General features: G+C 48.5%; 1 protein-coding gene across 6 annotated transcripts in view; it reads right to left on the bottom strand.

Moving 5' to 3' along the window:
• MDGA1 (MAM domain containing glycosylphosphatidylinositol anchor 1) overlaps window positions 1–19,287 on the bottom strand; it is a 160,859-nt gene that overhangs the window by 12,374 nt on the left and 129,198 nt on the right. For 5 of the 6 annotated variants that reach the window (XM_052805731.1, XM_052805727.1, XM_052805728.1 and 2 more), the window contains 2 exons: window positions 17,132–17,284; window positions 15,751–15,885 (listed from right to left, as the gene is read on the bottom strand). In XM_052805731.1, coding sequence (XP_052661691.1) covers window positions 15,751–15,885; window positions 17,132–17,284 — 288 coding nt within the window. The remainder of the gene's footprint in view (window positions 1–15,750; window positions 15,886–17,131; window positions 17,285–19,287) is intronic. The other variant, XM_052805730.1, reaches the window with a different exon arrangement.

The raw sequence follows: 19,287 nt of genomic DNA, 5'->3' as shown, positions 1-19,287 counted from the left end.
TTGGCTGTCAGAAAGTGAGAGATACATCACAGGGAGTTCAGAGATGCATAATAAAGATGATGAAATGTTTAGATTCTGAGTGGCTGACTTACAAGAAAAGGTTAAAAGAATGAAATATGTGTATAATCTAGTGAAGCGAAGAAAGAGGGGCATGTTATTACCTGGAAATATTCAGTGTTAGCACAAAGGCTAGCTGAGAAAACTAGATGAAGGACAGGGAGGGTGTATCCAATTCCCTTCCCCGGTGGTATCCAGTTTGGCATGCACACCACAACCCAAGATAAGGAGTGAAATAACTTGTTTCTCTCTCTGTTGAGACCACCTGGCACTGCACAACCTTGGGGAGACAGAGGTAGGTGAGTGGGATCTCCCTCCTGGAAACATGGTGCCAAGGACGAGAGAAGTCACTACAGGAGCCTCTGGCAAAACCAGCTTTGAGCCGCTGGTTTCTTGGTGTCCTCCCTGCCCTCAGGAGCTTCCTACGAGGGAAAGTCTCTCTAAGTAGGATACCTAGCCCTCATGGAGGCCCTCGGCCAAACATAACCCCATAGATCAATGTGAACAGCAGTGTGTTCAGAGCAGCTAATTACAGACACCAGAGCCGGTGAGGTGAGGTTTTGAGAGTGAATGAAGAATTAATATGAAGCTGCTAGCAAGCAAGGATTAAAAACAACTGTTGTCTATTCTACCCTCATTTGGGGACTTGCAGCTAGGATCTGCTGCACAGGAGCCTGGCTGAGTAGCCAGCACTGGGACAAATCAGGCAGCAAATGAACTTTGATGCCCTAGGAAAAAAGCGAAGGTGAGAGAGAAAGAGACCGAGAGAAGCATCTGGAATGCAAATTAGTGCCCCCAAAGCACTGGCTGTGAATGCCTAGCCTAAACCCAAACCAAGCCTCAGCATATCCTGGCTGACAACTCCATGTCCTTGCAGCATCAGGAAAAAAGTTTCAACCTTTTGGCCCACAAATTCCCTAAAAGAACAATACTGAATACAAGCAGGCATTCTTCAAATGGTTTGCAATTGGAAAGGAAGCTCCTTTATTTGCCACAACATGTGGTGTTTCACCACCCTTGTCTACACAGCGAAAACTGAAGGTCAAAACAGACGAACAGCATGCCCACGACCATCTTACAAATCAGTCAGAGTTGTGAAGGGGAGTCAGATCTCATAGCCCTACCTGCAATCGCTGCTAAGTTACACAGCCTCCCTGAGGCTGGGAAAGAACCACAACACCCCCCTTTCCCAGTAATGCTGTCACTGGGAATGTGCTTCTGGGAGGCATGGCAGAGACTCCAGGACTTCAAACTAAACAGGGATGAAGCCTCTATCCCATCTGAACTGGGTCCACAGTGTTGTAGATGTTAAAGATTGTGCACGTCTTCTACTTTATTCCCTTTTACCATGTGTCAGTCTGCCACAGGCTGCCAGTCAAGTTTAAGGACATGTAGCCTGTGATGGAGGTACTTGGAAATGAACCTTCAGATCCGAGCTCCAGGTAGAGCCATAAAACATTGCAGTCCTGAACTACAGAAAGCTCCAAGTCAACTTTCCAATTGCTCAGAGCTTCTTTATCTCCATTTTTCAGTCTGGCCCCCAAAGTCAACTGTGTGATGGTACAAGTGCTGTGGGCCTTTGTGTTTTCCAAGGGAAAGCTTTGGGTTCAGCCCACTGCCCTGAAATCAGATGTTGTTCCAGGATCCCACTTACAGTCATGAAAATCCTTAGATTAAGCCCCCGGCTAAAAAGGGAGGTGGAGCCTATGTAGATATTGACATCCACAGCTCCTGACCTCTGGTGAATTCACACCTGCCAACACCCACCTCCATGCAATCCAGCAATACCTATCTCATGCCTTATTAACAATCTTCACTCCCTGTGTAGCTTTCAGCATGTCACACAAGTTCAGACCAAACCAGCCACCTGATGCTTGTAAGGTGCCCCTCCTAAAGCGCAAACTATATTTCCAAATTCCACTTTGCCGGAGGTGTCCAATGCACGGTCCACGTGTGTGGGGGGTGTGAGGAGCCCATTCAGAGCTGTGAACTGACTTGCCACATGGTCCTTAGCAAACTGCTTTTACCTACTTTCATCTGCTGACATGATATGATGATGATAATCAAGAAGGATAATAACATTCACTCACTTAGAGGGGAACTCGGAAAAATAGCAAATGTTTTATGAGAGCTGAGCAAGAAGACACTAGAGAACAGAAGTACCTGAGCTCTTCTGCCTTTCCAGTGGTCATAAACTGAAGAACCAACGTCGGACCTGCTCTCCAACCCCCATGCCTCCATCAGTGGAGATGTGAAAGGCCCATCTGGGATGTTCTCCAGCACCAGCTGTTGCAGCCAACCCTTTTGCCTGGTTTTATACTATAATCATGCCTAGTTTCCTGTATCAGAGTCCAAATCCAGCTGGCCAGTTTTGTTACCTATTTCTGTTGTTGCCCCTTCCCCATCTCCCTCATCAGATGTGTCTGGCATTTCCTAAGGGCACCTGCTGGTGAGGTACACACAAAGACAGGACATCTATCTGCTGCTAAATCTCTTCAGCTGACCAGAGACAGGCAAACACAAGGGAAGTCCCAGAACACCAGCAATCCCGTTGTTACCTCTCCCCATACAAAGCAATCTTTGCATTTGTCTTGTAATCTGTATTATTCCTTCTTCCCAATCAAAAGGGAGAATAAAGGCCGGTGACAAGTAATGAGGAATCAATTACAGGGAGAGTGAGCCATACCTTCTGCTGGCTGCCTTTAAGACCAGAGCTGCATTTCAAAAGAGTGGCACTCACACAAAAGAGCACCAGCTGGGCTGCCAGATAGGGTAGCCCAAGGGATGCCTTTAAATGTTACCTTCTTACAATAAGAAAAGGTCTTCTCTCAGTTTCCACAGGATGGGGACTTTACTGTCGCATTGAATAGCAGTGTAGATCCAGAAGAGCTGGCACAGGCAGCACTGGGAGGGAGGCAGGGTCTGTAAGAGCAGGGCCACGGGCACAGTCCATGCAGGATGGCAGAGAAGGTAGAGGTTTCCTCAAGAGCTCTCTGTGGGGCAGCTGGGGGGCCTTAATGTGGGGTGATGGGGTGGGGAAAGGCTGAGGCACAGCTTAGTTTACATGACTCAGATGGAAGGCAGGCAGCCAGAGCAGCTAGGAAGTAAAGGGAGGAAGACACTGCACACTGAGAGACAGGGTGCTGTGCCAAGTTGCAGCAGAGCTCCGTGGGATGGGTAGGGAAGGCTGTCGGGATCCACAGCCAGGAGCTGGGCTGGCAGCAGGCTCACGTGTAGCCTGGTCTCACTGCGACTCCCTGCTGCTCTCCTGCAGGATCCCTGCTCCAGCACGGGGCGATCGCAGGAGATCAGCTATCCATGAGAAATCCTGGCTGCAGCTCCAGTTTAGGTTTGGCACCCAACTGGGAATCCCATGGCACTTCAACTGCAGGCAAGACAGACTGAGCTCAGAAGAAACTGATTCATGGCAAGAGATGTCCAGTGGATAAACGGTGTGGAGAGGACTCAGACCTTGTATAACCTGGCAGATCACCTGGAGACCCAATATGAGGGCTAAAACCAGGCCAGGGAGAAAAGAGCTCTTACCTTTCTAACAGGGGCTCTGAGCACTTTCTTAAGTGTGGTTTAGTTTTAACACCACTGATCACAAACTAAAAGCCCAAAGCTTAGTACAGGCAAATCCCAAGAGTGAACGACAGTCCCCAGAAAGAATCTATTACTGTTCATAATCCCCGCAACAAACACAGGTCTCTCCCCCTCTTGCATTTAAATGGATTTTAATGAATAGCAGTCAGTGTCAGGCTGGTGTTCTCAGTCACAGTGCTGTGGAGGAAAGTTACTGCTCTGAAAGCGAGGAAGCAGAGGGCGGAAAAATAGTCATAGCACAGACAGAGATGGAGAAATAATATCAGCTTGTACTGACTCATAGTTTCTAGGAATGTAAGTTGTCTTTGTGCCATGATAGGATGTACTTACTCTTTCACAGTCTCTAATGATGCTTCATACGTTAACATCTGCAGAGTAAGACAATTAAAGCCTCTCTGCTTTCCACTCCTGATTACAGAGAACTTTATCTCTACATGTCTAACTGATCTCAGCTTGGTGTGCAGGGTTCCCTGTGTCCAGTCACTAGGTCACTACAGAGACCCCTTCCTGCAGCCACCACTTCAGTAACTTCAGAGTGGGAGGGTTCAGAGAGCTCATCAATAGCGAGAAAACGGAGTCTTGGTCAGAGTTTGGAAAGCACCACTATCCCACCTATACTCATGAGGCATCCCCATCAGCTTTAGAGAGGCACTGAGCATGTTCAGTGCTGTGCCACAGGCTGGCTAATTGCTATGGGACACTCTCTTTCTGCTTCATTATGGTGGGGAGGCTATAGTGAAAGGGATCAAGGGAATCAAAGCCTCCAGTTCCCTGCTGTAGCTGGGACTTTCTGGGGATATAAACAGCAATATGGTACATTTTGATTGGCCGTGTTTCCCCTACCGCAAACCTGTGAAAACTACTTATATCTGGCTACAGGAATTTTCTTTGGATTTTAGTCTGGATTTAAAAAATCAAAGAAGCAAACACATTTCCACCCCTGACCTCCTAAACCACCATCAGATGAGGATGGTCTTGAAGCAATATCCCCTGACATGGCAAAGCCAATTGCACAGATTGATCTATGAACCATCACTATCTGACCTGTCTGGCATGCATATGAATTTTGGGATGGAGGGAATGGACCAGCAGAGAAGCAACAACACTGCACTGTAAAGAGGCAAAGCGGACACGTGGCTGGACCCCGGGGGAAGACATGCTGGGCAGGGAGACCTGGGGCACGCAGGCAGTGGGGTAAATGCAACGGTATGGTCATGCCTGCCTTGTGATGAGGAATACAAGTGCTAACGTGAGGAAGGCAGGCAAACTACAGCTACAGCTCCTTCTCTCCAGCACATCCCCACCTGTCTGTGTACAGAGAGAGCAGATGGTGATATGGTAGGAGCAGACTTGCAATGGAGCTATGCTTGAGCTCCTTTGCTCATTTGATCCACAGTCTAATTAGAGAAAGTGTTGGCATGGAAAGATGAATGATGCAAGACTTCCATCTTTGATGCTATGTGTATGGACAAAATCCTGCCACCCTTTTTCATGGAAAATTCCCTCAGAGGTTGTTTGTGACCAGTAACAGGCTTTCTATGTGCGGACAACAGGATGTGGTTTAAGGAATTCAAAAAAGGAAGAAAAAAATCTCCATAACGTTAAATTTATGCTACCTCAGAAGAACAAAGGCCCATCCAATATGCAGTCAGAACAGGGTAGAGGGAGGGTACAGATTCTGGCATTTAAAAGGCAAGAATCGGGAGTCCTTGGGCTTTTCGCCAACTTCACATCCAATTCATTATACTGTCTTGCTTAAGCACATCCCTTTCCCATACTTAAACATTTTGCAGGGGGCAATGTGGACAGACTATGTCCTTCCCTACAGGACAGATGGGGTGTCTGACTCTCAGCCCCAAGCCCAGCTGTGTTTTCACAGCCCCTGAAAGCTGCTGCGAGCAGCAGCTCTGCTCCCATGCGCCAGCTCACCGCGCTGCTGTGCTGCACAGCGCCTGCCCACGGCCGGCGCAGAAGTCACCATGGCAATTCACAGCAGATCTGACCATGGGATCAGGCTAGCAGTAGGTTCCCTCTGCCTATCACCTGCCGAGCCATGGTCCCACTTGCCTTCAGTCCAGACACTCAGCCTAGTAGTGACCAGGTCCTCAGCTTCCCCACACCTCCCAGAGACCTCCTGCCTAGGCAAGCAGGCAGGATGGTGCCTACCACTCTCTCAGCTGGATGCATGCTTGTTTACAGCCCAGCAAAGTGCAACAATACAATCTACGTAAATGCAGAGCAGGCAGAAACAGACCCTTCTCATACAGCAGTGTTGCATTCCTTGCTGAGCTTGAATAGATAAACTAGAGAGACCAAATCCTTGATTTTGTGTGTTTAACAGAAAAAAAAACCCTCTTGTCAGTGAAATTCTGTTGGGAAGGAAGATATAAAGGTATAAAGGTACAAAGTGTCTGGTCAGGGAAAGCTGGCTGCAGTAGCAGAAGGAAACATGATTTCAGCAAAGCAAGGGGAAAGGGTGATTCAGGGGTAAGTTCAGAGCTGGTCACTTGTCAGGGCCACAGCTGTGTACAAGTCCAGCACTGCCTCTGGCTCGGCCCCAGGCAGGGCAGAGGGAGCCCCAGGTGCTCAGCACTGAAATGGATGCCGCCTCTGCCTTCGTATCTCTGTGCAGCTCCTGGCAAGCAGGATGGGACGTGCTGGTGGGGATGCACCCGCAAAGCCCTGACTCCCCCAGTGCAAGGCAGGCAGGTTCTGTGGGCAGCAAAACAGCCCAGCCCTGCTGCCTTTATTGTGGCCCTAATCATTGCAAACACAGCACCATCTTTCCCTTAATTTAATAAGCAATTGTGGGACTATTTCTGCACCATTTCTGGTAGGCATGTGGGACAGGGGGACAGAAGGCATGTGAATTAGCCTTTAGGGGGCATGTGATGGGGAAGGGGGGCTGGCCCCAGCTTCAGCTGCCAGCAAAACCACCTGCACAGGGGCTTGGTATGTCCAGACAGGGCTCCAAAGGAGGCCCAGAGGGTGATTTGGTAGGGTCAGACTCCTGTTTGTCCTGAGTAGGAAGACAGCCAGTGTTGGTTTTTGTCAGACACACCAACCTCACCTCTCTCTTCTCACCTGGCAGCCTGCATCACTCACCGCTCTCCTAAAGTTGACCACTGTAGATTACAGCATCTAAATTAATCTCAAACCCCAGAATGGACTGTCTTGATTATGGTCCTAAGGCCCTACAGAGGGTAAATGCCAGATCATGGCTTCTCATTACAAAGACCGTGTCCAAGGCAGGGCTTGAGACCTAGTCTGGTGGAGCAGCTGTGAAGAAGAGCCTCCATAGGCAGCAGTGCTGGCCAGCCCACAGACAAGATCATTACACTTGCTCTGTGCCTCAAGCAAGGGACCTGCAGCAGCCCATCTTTCTTCCCCTCTGATGTTTTCTGGAATCAAGCAGTCTGAGGCAGCCAGGCAGCTCCTTCCCTCTTACTGTTGCTGTACCTGGTGGTCTCCAGAAGTGCTGGGTACTACCTTAGGGAGGAGAGGCCAGCCTGGGGGAAAATGGGAGTACAAGGAACCTAGCAAGAAGTTGCCATGCATAGGCAACTTTTCCCACCAATTTTGCAGACTCAAGAAGCGGAGCGAAACATAGTTGCTGTGAGGTCTGCTTGCTCCTTGTTCACCCTCTGTGTCGTGACATGCCCAGGTGCCTCCAGGCAAATGCTCTCTCTTCTCCCAGCTTTGATAACAGACCCTTTCATCTTTGCCACCAGAGACAGCTGGGTCCTTTGAGCAATTCATGTGCTCAACTCTCAGACTGAGAGCATGCACTGTACTCAGCTCTCTCAGATGAGCTGAAACAGAAGTCTGCTTCATAGACACTGCCAGGTTTAAAAGAGCACAACAGCCAGACAGGGGGAGTCTGCCTGCCTCCCTTCTGTGGGAAGGCTTTGCAAAGACCTCAGCCAGACAGGAGGGAGCCTCCCAGAGCCCCCAAAATACAAGTGGTGTGTGTGGAAGGGTTCCTGACAAAAACCCTGCAGAAGCAGTTGTACTTATGCTGAGGAAGACTTTGCCCGTCTCTTCTCTATCCCTATTAACAACCTATTTCCCCATCATGACCCAGTCTGTGGTCTCTCAGTCCTGGGAGCCAAGCACAGGCCAGCTGCATGGCTGCAGGGCTTGGAGCAGATGGGCTGTTTTAGTGTGATGCTGAAGCCAGCAAGACAGCAGGAATGAGCAGCTGAGATCACATATTCTTCCTGTTGAACTGAAGATACCACTCATAATCTGTTCTCTGGCCTCCTCCTTTGCCTGACCCAAGGAGACATGAGAGGTGAACGTTTCAGGCCTGGGAAGTGGTTCGCTGCAGGAAAGCTGTTAGACTGTGTTCCCAGCTTTGAGGCAGGATGCATTATAGCAAGACACTCCTTTGCCATTTCATGCCTGGCTGTGCTTTCACCAGAAAGTTCCCAGGGGACTGGCTGAGACAGTGAGACTCCCAGCCTGGATCTGCAAACTTCTTCAGTTCAAGTGCTGGGGTGTCTGTCATCCCTGCAGAGCTCTCTTTGGAAGAGGCAGTCACTCCTGGAAGTAATGGTGATGACCGACACTTGTTGAGCATTTTTTGATTTTCTGGGAAGCATTTCAATACATGGTACCAAATCATGTCTTGTTGAAGTTCAAGAACAGATTGGGATGGTTGCACAAGTAGTGCAAGATAGTTATGAACTCTGCCCACAAACTCCCCCCAGCCTTTATCCTGTCAGAGCACCCAGGGGGGTCTCCAGATGTGCACCTGGAATAACCAAGTTCAGTCTCCACTTGTACAATTATGGCACTGGTGAAATAGTTAATGGTCCATGGAGAGAACAGAAGAGTGACCCGGGAGTGCTAAAGAAGTAGCTGGATATGCACTGAGAGCTCCCGTTTCCTCTTAAGTGTCTGTTAAGTTTTGTATCTAACAATTTCAGGGTCTGAATAATTGATGCAACACCTGATGTCTCAGGAGACAATCAGGTTGCAGTATATCCTTACAGCTACTCAACTTTGTGCAAGGTGGCTGCTGCTGCTGTAAGCCAAGTCTGAATGGAAAGATGCTTTGCTGAGAGCCTGGAGCAAGGGAGGGGGGAATCATAGAAGCTTCCCACCAGAGAGTAACAGTGACTCAAATCAGGTGAGCAGGAGCAAAGATGATCTGTGAGAATTCAGGGCATCTGCAAATGAATTGGTGTCAGCAACCTGTGCCTCTGACAACCTTCCCAACAAATTCTGCAGCAGGAATGTGCTCAGATCATGACTGATAAGACAGAAGAAGAGGACTTTTGAAAAAGGCAACGGTTCAGTGGCTATCTGCACTGGGAACTTGATTCAGTGATGCACTTTTAGTGAGGGGCAAGGAAAGGTGGGGATCAGTGCACCCAGATTCAAGGTACTAAGCAGAATGCCTGCATCAACATGAAGACATGTTATTCATGGAATAAAAATGACACATAGCCAATCCACATCTGAACACCTTTCCCTCCTCTCCACATTTTCTTCAGCTTTACCTGCCAAGCTCTTTGGCTTAGGGATGATTCAGTCCCACACCTGCAAGCTGTGTCAAGCATGCTGTTGGTGGTCTTTGTAAGTAAACATCAAATGAAGGTGTAGACACATAGTATTTACTGGGCTCCAGCAAGAGTAACTGAAGGGAGTCCTCTGCCCTTGGTTATGCAGGAAGTTTGATTAGATGATGTATTGGTCCCATTTGGTCTTAAAAATCTTTAAATCTATGGCTCTAATCCAAAGTTCACTGAAGCCTTTAGGAAAACAATGACTTCAGTGGTCTTTGGTTCAGAGCCACTATATTTAACCTACAGAGCTTGAATGACACTTTACAAACATGTGGTTATCTTGCCAGGTATTTATGATCCTTGCTCATGGTATTTGACTAACTTCCCAAGAACCAAAGCAGATACTACCAGAAGAGCACAGTCTATCCAAAGGGTCCATACCATAGCCCACAGGAAGCTGCTGGATGTCTGCACAAAACATTAGTCAAATACACATCTATTGGTGGAGGAATGAGTAAAGCCAAGAACCCATCTGAATAAGTGGAAAGAGTATTAAAAAAATTTAATAATTTTTTTCATTACAAACTGTTCACTTAACTCTAACTGCAACTTGTTTTCAAGAGCCTAGAGGGAAGTGAATCATACTCATTAGGAAAATCAGACTCCCCTCAATCAATCCAGTGATGTAATCTCTACTGTGCAGAGTTATTGCACTGGAGATAATGGCATGGATTTCATGCAAGATGCATCTGTATGTAAAGCAAACTTTATATATCCAACAGAATGCAGCTACCTCCAGGGTGCCACCTGTATAGCTGTGTGCAATAGCAGGGTGCTGTGTTCATAAACAAGGTTTGGGTAGGGAGGAGGGAGCTACAATGTTGAATCTTACAAAAAGGACACCTTCATGGTTCAAACTGCTTTTACATTGTCATAGCTGGTACCTATCAATTTGTGTGGCCTGACAGCTCTGACTACTGTCACTTGTCAGAAACAAGATGCAGCCACATGGCATCCATTCTAACACTTGCTCCTATATGTGATCATCCATCACGACCTCTCAAACACACCTTTGCAATGGTTGCATTATCTGAGCACAAGTCTTATGAGGAGCGGCTGAGGGATCTGGGGTTGTTCAGTCTAGAAAAGAGGAGGCTGAGGGGAGACCTTATCGCTCTCTACAACTACCTGAAAGGGGGTTGTAGTGAGGTGGGTGTTGGTCTCTTCTGTCAGGTGTCTGGAGATAGGACAAGAGGAAATGGCCTCAAGTTGAGGCAAGGGAGATTTAGGTTAGATATTAGGAAAAATTTTTTTACTGAGAGGGTTGTCAAACATTGGAATGGGCTGCCCAGGGAAGCGGTTGAGTCACCATCCCTGGAGGTATTCAAAAAGCGAGTGGATAGGGTACTCCAGGGCATGGTTTAGGGGGCGTGGTTAATGGTTGGACTTGATGATCTTGAAGGTCTTTTCCAACCGGAATGATTCTATGATTCTATGATTCTATGAAGAAGTAAAGCAGCAATTCAGTTTGGCAGGCCTTCCGGATCTGTTTCCTACTCAGCAGGAGGGCGTCAGTGGTGACACCACCAGTGTAAGTGGCCTGCCTACAACCCAATTACCTCTGTGAAACAGCTTATGGCTTTCTTGAACTTGGATGCTGTGGCAAGTGATCTGATCAGGTCTTACTGTTTCTAGTGATTCGGAACAAAAATGCCTCTTAATCAGTCCCAAGCACTGTTCCTCACAGTATCATAGAATAGAATAGAATAGAACAGAATAGAATAGAATAGAATAGTTCAGTTGGAAGGGACCTGCAATCATCATCTAGTCCAACTGCCTGACCACCTCGATCACCTCTCTAGGAAGCCCGTTCCAGTGTCTGACCACCCTCTCAGTAGAGAAATATTTCCTAATATCTAGTCTGATCCTCCCCTAATGCAGCTTTGAACTATTCCCACATGTCCTGTCACTGGATACCAGGGAGAAGAGATCAGCACCTCCCTCTCCACTTCCCCTCCTCAAGAAGCTGTAGAGAGCAGTGAGTAGTTTACAATTTCATTGGAAGCTTCCCACCCTGCTTATACATAGTCTAGACTTAGCTGGGGTAGTCAGATAAGGTCTCTGTCATCACGAAGCTGGAACAACAGCATCTTTAACTCTCCATGAGTTTCACAGATGCTGGACACATGCCAGAAAATAAGCCTGTTCCCTGATTTCTGGGAGAGGAACTGGCCAAGGTAAGACCATGACACTGCTATTGCAGAAAGGAGGCTCAAAGTACAAAAATTGCAAGCCAAGAGCAGGGTCTTCAGACATTGCATTCAATCATGCCCAGCTCGTGAAGCCCAGGACTTGCCAGTTTCACTACAGGAAGCAGCTGAACAGTCCCATTTTGGGAGGTACCCCAGGGCAAGGTGCGGTCTTTGCCTTCTCCCCTCTCTGAGGCCGTATCTCATCGTAAGCCTGTGTGCAGTGACTACTGCTATTAGAAACACAGCAAATATAGTTTGAAAAGGGTCTACCAGTGAGCTCTCAAATCAGAAGGAGGCTAAAAAAGTGTTGCTTGGGTACATCCTACATCACTGCTTTTATGTAGGTACTCCTGGGAGCAAGTAAACTCTTTGACCCAAGTGTTTTCCCCATGAGCACAGTCACTGGTTCACGAGCTAGGGAGCTATAGTGTTAGCAATCACTGGGTACCATGGGAACCACAATGGCTACACAAAAAGCTAAATCCACTGTGGCTGAAATTTCCTCATCCCTCTGAGCAACCTTCCTCCTGTGGTCTGACCATGAAGGCATCTCTTGCTGCAGGGTCTGCAAGAGCATCCAGCAGTGGGCAGGAGGCCGTGCAGATCATAACCTGGCTACCACTGAGCTAAAAGACATGAGAGAGAGGTGGCAGGGGACTGCAGTGGGAGCGGTCCATTGGGGACACTGTCCACTCAAAGCATCCCCCTCCCAGGCAGCCCCTGGGAAGGGAGGAAGAGGAGTCTGATGGCTGAAGCAAGGACTTATCTGCTCCCAGCTGTGATGCTGACTGACCAAGCCAACTCGACAAAGAAGCTTTCTGAACCTGGCAACTGGTCGCTGCCTGACATGGCTAGCCTCCTCTCCTGAAGAAAACAAGCAATTCCTCGTTTGATACATCTGCACCTGCTGCAAGCAAGACACCCTCATTCTTGAATGCCTGGTGGAAACGGGATTTCTTTCCTTCCCCTCCCCCTGATTTTTGTGTTTGGACTGGCAGGATTGTAGGGCAATGTGAATGCTTGCTCCGGATGGGGCCAGAGGAAGGAAAACCGATGACCAAATAACTCCAGAAGAACGGGAATTGCCTCCAGGGAGCTCCCCTTCACTCTGCTCTCTCATCAGCTGAGAGATATTCAACATCACCCTGCTCTAGTAGTTGCTGAATATTTTATACCATGGCTACAAACGTTCCATTTGTATTCTGTTTCTCTCTTTCGTCATATCTATTATAAACGAGTAGTGTCTGGGAACTCTCCCAGGGAAGATTTGCCTGGATGGCTATGGATATTTTACAGTCAAATTGTGAGAGTAAACCAGCTTTCAAGTTCTGTAGAGGGGGGAAAAAGGTAATAAAAGGGTTATTAAAAAAATAAATAAATGTCGGGATTTTATACGGCTTCTTTTCATAGTGACAGAGCTTTGGTTTGCTTCACGATGGAGCTGGAGCTGCTAGGAGAGGCTTGGGCTGGGAGATGTCCTCTTGCTGGCACTGTCTGCCAACAGGAGCAATGTGATAAGCTCTTGCTAAATGCTACAGCTGGCTCAGCAGGGCTGGCATCTGGCTTGGTAGGACTGGGCTGGCACTAGGTGAGCCAGGGGTTGGAGCTGTGCCTGCAGGCATCAGGGATAGCTTGCTATATGGGAAGCAAGACATGGCCCAGGGTTGTAGCCACCCCATCTTTACCTTCATATTGTTGCATATGTGATACAGGTAGGAGGCCAGGGTCTGTCTCTTCATTTGACAGGAGAAGTCCTAGTGAGAAGCCCTGTATCTGAGACAGTTCACTCTCCTTCAACCCAGGGCTAAAGAAGAAGAGCGGAAGAAACATCCTTTGACCTCAGGCAGGCTGCCACTTCCTCAGGGGACTCTGAGAGGACTTCAGCTGCAAAAGGCATCAAGCTTGGCACCACCCAAACAAGCTAAAGCTTCCTGGCAGGTTTTCACAACCTCCACAGAAGCAAAACTAGCCAGGGAGTAACCAACATGCATTAGAAATGTAGATCGAGCCATTAGACATGCTGGTGAAACAAAGCATGTCCCAAACGCGGGTTCATTCACGTGTGTGCAGGGATGAGGACAGCTATGCCAGAGTGCTGCCAGTGTGGCAGTAAGGAAAAAGACCAAGTAGCAGAAGAGTTAGTAAGTAGCATAGTGGGAATGATGAAAACCAGACAATTTTAGGATTACTAGGCATTCTGATTTTTCCTGTAAAGGCCTCAGTTTCACCCTGGAGACACAATATGCAGAAGAGAAGCCAAAACAATTACAGAATATCATGACTGGCCCTGAAAGAAACTCCAGAGTAGAGAGCAGATACGAAGTACTGAATTTCAATCTGCAGACAGATGTATTGTGGGTTTGCTAGACCAAGCCACATATTCCACAGGCAAAGAGAAAAAGAACTTTTTCTCATTACTTTCTCTATCTAGTCAGTCTAACTTTAAAATAATTTATTTGTTCTCAGCTCAGCAGCACCCACCCGGGAAATCATCATATGGCACTAAAGAGTCTATCCACCTTGCACAAATTTACCAGCCCCTTTGTGCATCAAGGGGAAAATGGGGAGCAGGCAGGGGCAGCAACATTGAGTATGTAGGGAAAAATCAACAGGTATAAAAGATGCCTGAAGCCAAAGAATAGAAAATAGCACTTGGTGGCTTTCTTAGGTCTTGGGAGTCACTGTATCTTTTGCTCTGAGCAATTTCTGGGTGGAGCAAATGAATAAAGAGTTAAAACACTAAAAGCCAAAAACCTGTAATGAATTGATTCCCTGGCATGTCCTGTCCACCCCATCTCCAGACAGACCACCACATGAGAGCTGTAAACAGCTCTCTTCCGAAAGCAAGCAAAAGCTGATGGGCTTTTACTTTCCCCTTGAAATTAACTTGGAAATATGACACATTGCTGTATTCCTAAAAGAAACAAAGCAAGAGAGGCCTCCTCCCTCCACATCTTCTTTCCTTGCCAGTCTCCCACCAGTCTGGGCCACCCTTCATTGCAATCACAAAGAATGAGATCCCTTTCAAAGCCTCCAGAAGACATGCAGGAATTAGGCAGCAAGGCTGACAGACCACAATGGACAACGGCAGGGAACAAGGGAGTTTGCCAGCCAGCATTAACAGCTGGACTCTGTCAGCTAAGCAAGACCAGAAGGTCAAGGAAAACCTGGTGTGAACCAACACTGACAGTGCTCTGAGCAACCTGCCGCCCCTGGCATGAGGACAGCTCGGAGCAGCCTGTCTGCAGGGGGAATACAGGTGCATGCAAACACCTCCGACCTAGCTGGACTCTGAGTGCAGACAGCAAATATGAGCCCTCAGAGCAAAGACAGAGATGGAGACCTCCTCAGTGAACCATAGCCCAGCTCTTACCACACGGCACCCACAGGGTCAGGGTTTCACCTCACCCCCACTGAGAGAAGATCCCAGATTTTGCAGCTTAACCTCTCTGCTGTGCCATACGCGCATGGAGATGTGGTGGCCAGACTCAGGAGCATGTTCCCTCCCAGTGACATCAATGGTGCCAAGCAGAGAGCTGTTAATTAACCCTGTTTATTGAAGGGCAGACACATTCCTGCCTGGGCCCTGATTTTTCAGTCAGGCTCCAGTCCAGCAGGTGATTAATAACCCAGCGTGCTGTGGGGAGAGTGCATCTATTATTCAAATTAATGAAATTATAATCAAGAGGTGACAAATTAGCAATTGCTCCTTGACTGGATATGGAAACTCATTAGTGTGCCAGGCGCTTCTGGGGTGCTTGCTGCTTTTGTAGGCTTACAGTTAGAGAGAAGGGACTCAGGCAGAGCAGACAGCCCCTTGGCACAGCCGAGGGAACACGCATCCTGCCCAGCCCAAAATAGCTGCGGCCACCACAGAGCCCTCTGGTCCCACAAAGCCCCTCCACCTCTGTATCCTCTCCGATGGACGGACTGTTCACCTGGTGTCCTGCTGCCTGGAGCAAGGTGGCTATGGCCATGAGCGGAGAAAATGTGTGCACATCGGTACAATGCTCATTTTTTGTGGAGGGTAGAGAGCCTTATGGTAGAGGAGGAGTGAGCCAGAGGGGAAAGGGTGATGGCTGACTGCAAGATACTGCCCTGAGGATGGGCTGCAACAGCCTCACAACCCTGACACTGCTGTGGTGTGGGTAAGGGACAAATATCTGAAAGCAGCAGCCCACCCTGGCACTTTGAGCACTGGAGTAGGACTCCCACCCTCCTGAATCACTGTGCCACAGGCACAGCTGGCAGAGCAAGAGGCTGGAGGTCTTCCCTGACAGCCCACACTAGGCTGGGGTTACCCTTCCCTGGAGGGTACTCACCGATGTGCTTCCCGTACATGTGGTAGTAGAAGGAGACACAGTAATACTTGGCAGTAATGTTGTAGAGGGGGCTGATAAGCCGGGCTTTGTCTCCTGTCACCCGGGGCCGGGATGCCTCGATGAACATGTAATAACCTACAGAACAAGAGGGAAAGGTGGGGAAAGGCAGAATGCACTGGGTCTCCCTTCCTGCAAGCAATGGGATGATGGAGGCTGGGAGACCACTCCTCCTCTGAGAGACATGGTCTTGCTCTTCCCATCTGCTCTGCACTCACTGTGATCCCAGCCAGAGACACCTGCATGATGTCCACAGTGCCTCCCCTGCCTCTGCAGTATTTAGGGGAGAGCAGGAGAGGCGGACATCAGCAGACTCACTGTGAGCACATGCAGCAGATGAGCCCCTGAACATTCACACACACATCTGTCTGGGTGCAAAATGAGCCTTTCTCCTGCAGCACAAGGAGCCCCAGAGCTGACTGCACTGTGTAAGGAGAAAACCACAAAGAGGAGGGAGAAACCATTCCAGCCTAATTTCTCTGCCTCGAGCAGAGGGAGAGAGGATTCGGTATATCCCACCTAAACAATATTCTTGTCTAAAGAGAACCATACCAAAGTAGTTGTTAACAACCCAGGGAAGAAGAGATTAGCTATTTAATTTGTTGGCATTGTTTTCAATGCTCAATCAGGCTGGTGTACTGAACACTAATGGGAAAAGCCATTTCCTTAGCTAGCCATTGGATGTTTCCCATTTTTTTTCTGAGTTCAAAGATTTGTGCTTGCATGCAAATTTACTTTCCTCATTAGAGAAAGGGGAAAGTAATATCCAGCTAAAATGGGAGCATGTACTCCATGCACAGCTAGTGAGAGCAATACACAACACCAGTCTCCTCCAGCTAGAGGTGAGGCACTTGCTGCCACCCTGCAGGCAGCTCCTGCCTGTTCTCTCATGCTCCTGCTTGGTACTAAGGAGATCTGTTTGCCTCCCTGAGACCTTCTTTGAGCAAACAGCTGGCTAAAGCCAGAAGGGCCACTTCTAGGTGTTAGAGACGTTCTCCTACTTGTTTATCCTTTTCTGACTTCAAAACAAGCATCAAATGGGACAAGGGCATTAGGCAGCAGGCAATTAGCTGGTAACAAGAACTAATGCTCACACTATTCCCTAAAACAAAGTCGTGGGCATTTTAATTGTGTGTTTAATGCCAATCAGTAACATGCAAATTAACTGCCTGCTCCCTGCACCCTGTGCAGAGGAGAAGCATGTTGTGTGGAAAGCAGATCAGCATTCTACCAGCTCCCAGAGCCGTAGGTAGGACTCCTGACAAGTGACGGCGTGCATCTTGCCTCCACAGCCAAGCCAAAAGAAACCCAGATGTGTGCCTACCCTCCGGTGTACCGCTGATGTCTGTGGGGGGTCCCGTGTTGACGGTTCGCTTGGGGTTCTGTGTCAGGGCGTTCTGCCGGGTCCAGTCAAAGTTGTCCATCTTGTCCTGCACGAAGCCGCAGATCTTCTCGTCCTCAAAGCGGCAGGTGTTATCTGCAGGGAAAAGAAGGTGCTGGTCAGCTGCCACTTGTCAAACCTCCTCCCTGAGGCTGCCTGGGTGCTTGCAGCAAGTCTCACGGCACTGCTATGTCACCACTGAGGCTCTGTGTCAAGCCGGGGACAGGTGGGCAGCCCCTGACCTCAAGAGGAGGCTGAAAAGGAATATATCCATGATTAGTATGATTATGGAAGGGTTAATCCAGGTTGATGGATGTGATGGTCTGATGAAATGGAAGAAGGCTATTAGGGCTAAAGAGAAAGAAAGATTCTGCTGGGAGGTCTGAGGGGGCAAACGTAGAGGAGGGTAGACAGAGCACTGAAGACAAACAGGCCACAGGGGCATTTAAACCAGAACAACTTGATGGTAGAATAATTTCCCCAGGAGAGAGGAAAAAGCGCCAGCAGATGACCCCCCCTTGGGGCTATAAATTAAACTAAACTATGGCACACATGAAAAAAAATCAGCTGTGGAGAAGAGGTCAGCTCAGTGCTACAAATGTGTCATTTAGCTAGAGTACATCCAATTTGTACCAGCTAAAAGGCACATTTGATATTGCAGCTTATGCTGGTTCCCCTAACAAAATAAGTCATGTAGGTAAAAGATTTTTATGTAGGATCAACCACATGTGCAACAGGGCTTGGTTTTATTACTACCACAAGGCAGTCATACCCTACAGCAATATTGTAAGACAGGTGAAAAATCTTGTGCACAGACATAACCCAATATGGACTTGCAGAGATTGGAATGAATTGGACTTGACCAGGCTGAAGATAGTAACCTTTGTGGTAAAAAGGTAGTTCCTGAGCCACAAAACCAAAGGCCAAGAACCAGCTTTACACTGCTGACACAGTAGGAGAGGGGCAGAGGAAACAGGCAAAAGAGAAAGAGAAAACAGGTCCAAGACCCGATGTGAAAATTCCTTTGTGTTCTGAAAGGTCCCTGGGCAGAAACTGGAGCTGGAGAATGGGCTGAGAGTGGGATCTCAGACCTCGTGAGTGGCGCAGACACAATAAGCACAGATCTCTCTACTTTCTTACTATAAGAGCAAGTTGTGCTATGAAACTGAAAGAACACATACAGAAAGGAAAACAAGGCTCTTGCTAAGGGCTTGGGATGTGCTAGAAACCTCATCCATGGCATGCTGGTGCAAGACTCAACTTTTTGGGGTTTACCCCCCACACTGTTCCTGTTATCATGCCCAGATGAAGAGAAGCCCAAATGCCTACTTGGGCTCCTGCATTCCTGTACCTTCAGTGGTGGTTTCCTCTGGTTCCTGGGCAGGAGGCTCTCTGTCCTAGCATGGGTGACTCTGGCAGGACATGTAGGGCAGAGCAGGGTCAGCAACCTATGGGCTGGGTGCTAAGGATGGGATGGGCAAGGGAAGCGTTCTGTGATGCCAGGAACAAAAGCTCCAGACATGGTATGTTGTGATGGTAGGAGCTTCACACACCTTCCATGCACACCAAAATCTGCCATCTTGTACCAGAGAGGAGAGACGACTCATGAAATGAACAGCATCTCGGCTCTGAGATGCTGCACCTCCCAGTTTCTACCCTGCAGCTAAGGCCCTTCCCATCCCCTTCCATTTGGAAAAGAAAACGACCATCATCCAAACAGACATCAAAAGCCTGCACACCCCTGTGGTAGGGAAAGGGGTTCCCCCTTCCTGCCTGTCTCTCTCCAGCACGCCACCAAAGCAGTGAGAAAAGAGGAGGCAACCTCCTGCTGTGGCCTGCAGAAAGGTCTTTGACACCCCACGCTGGGCACCGTGCTGCAAGCCAAGGGCTTGGTTCACTGACCGGGGCAGCTGGGTTTACTGTAAACTCAGCAGGAAACGCCGCTCCTCCGAGCTGAGCACAGCCATTGGGAGCTCGGCTGGGCTGGCCACTTAACAGCTGATTATCGCTGGCTAAGTGCTTTCCATTCAATCCGCTCATTTCTAATTAGCATCCTAATCCAAATTAGCCGCTGCTTCGCAGTTTCAAGCACAGGGGAC

The sequence above is a fragment of the Harpia harpyja genome, chromosome 13 (genome assembly GCF_026419915.1).
Source record: "Harpia harpyja isolate bHarHar1 chromosome 13, bHarHar1 primary haplotype, whole genome shotgun sequence".
NCBI lineage: Eukaryota > Metazoa > Chordata > Aves > Accipitriformes > Accipitridae > Harpia > Harpia harpyja.
Note: the sequence above shows the minus strand (reverse complement) of the source record. Positions and strands in the feature narration are given on the sequence as shown.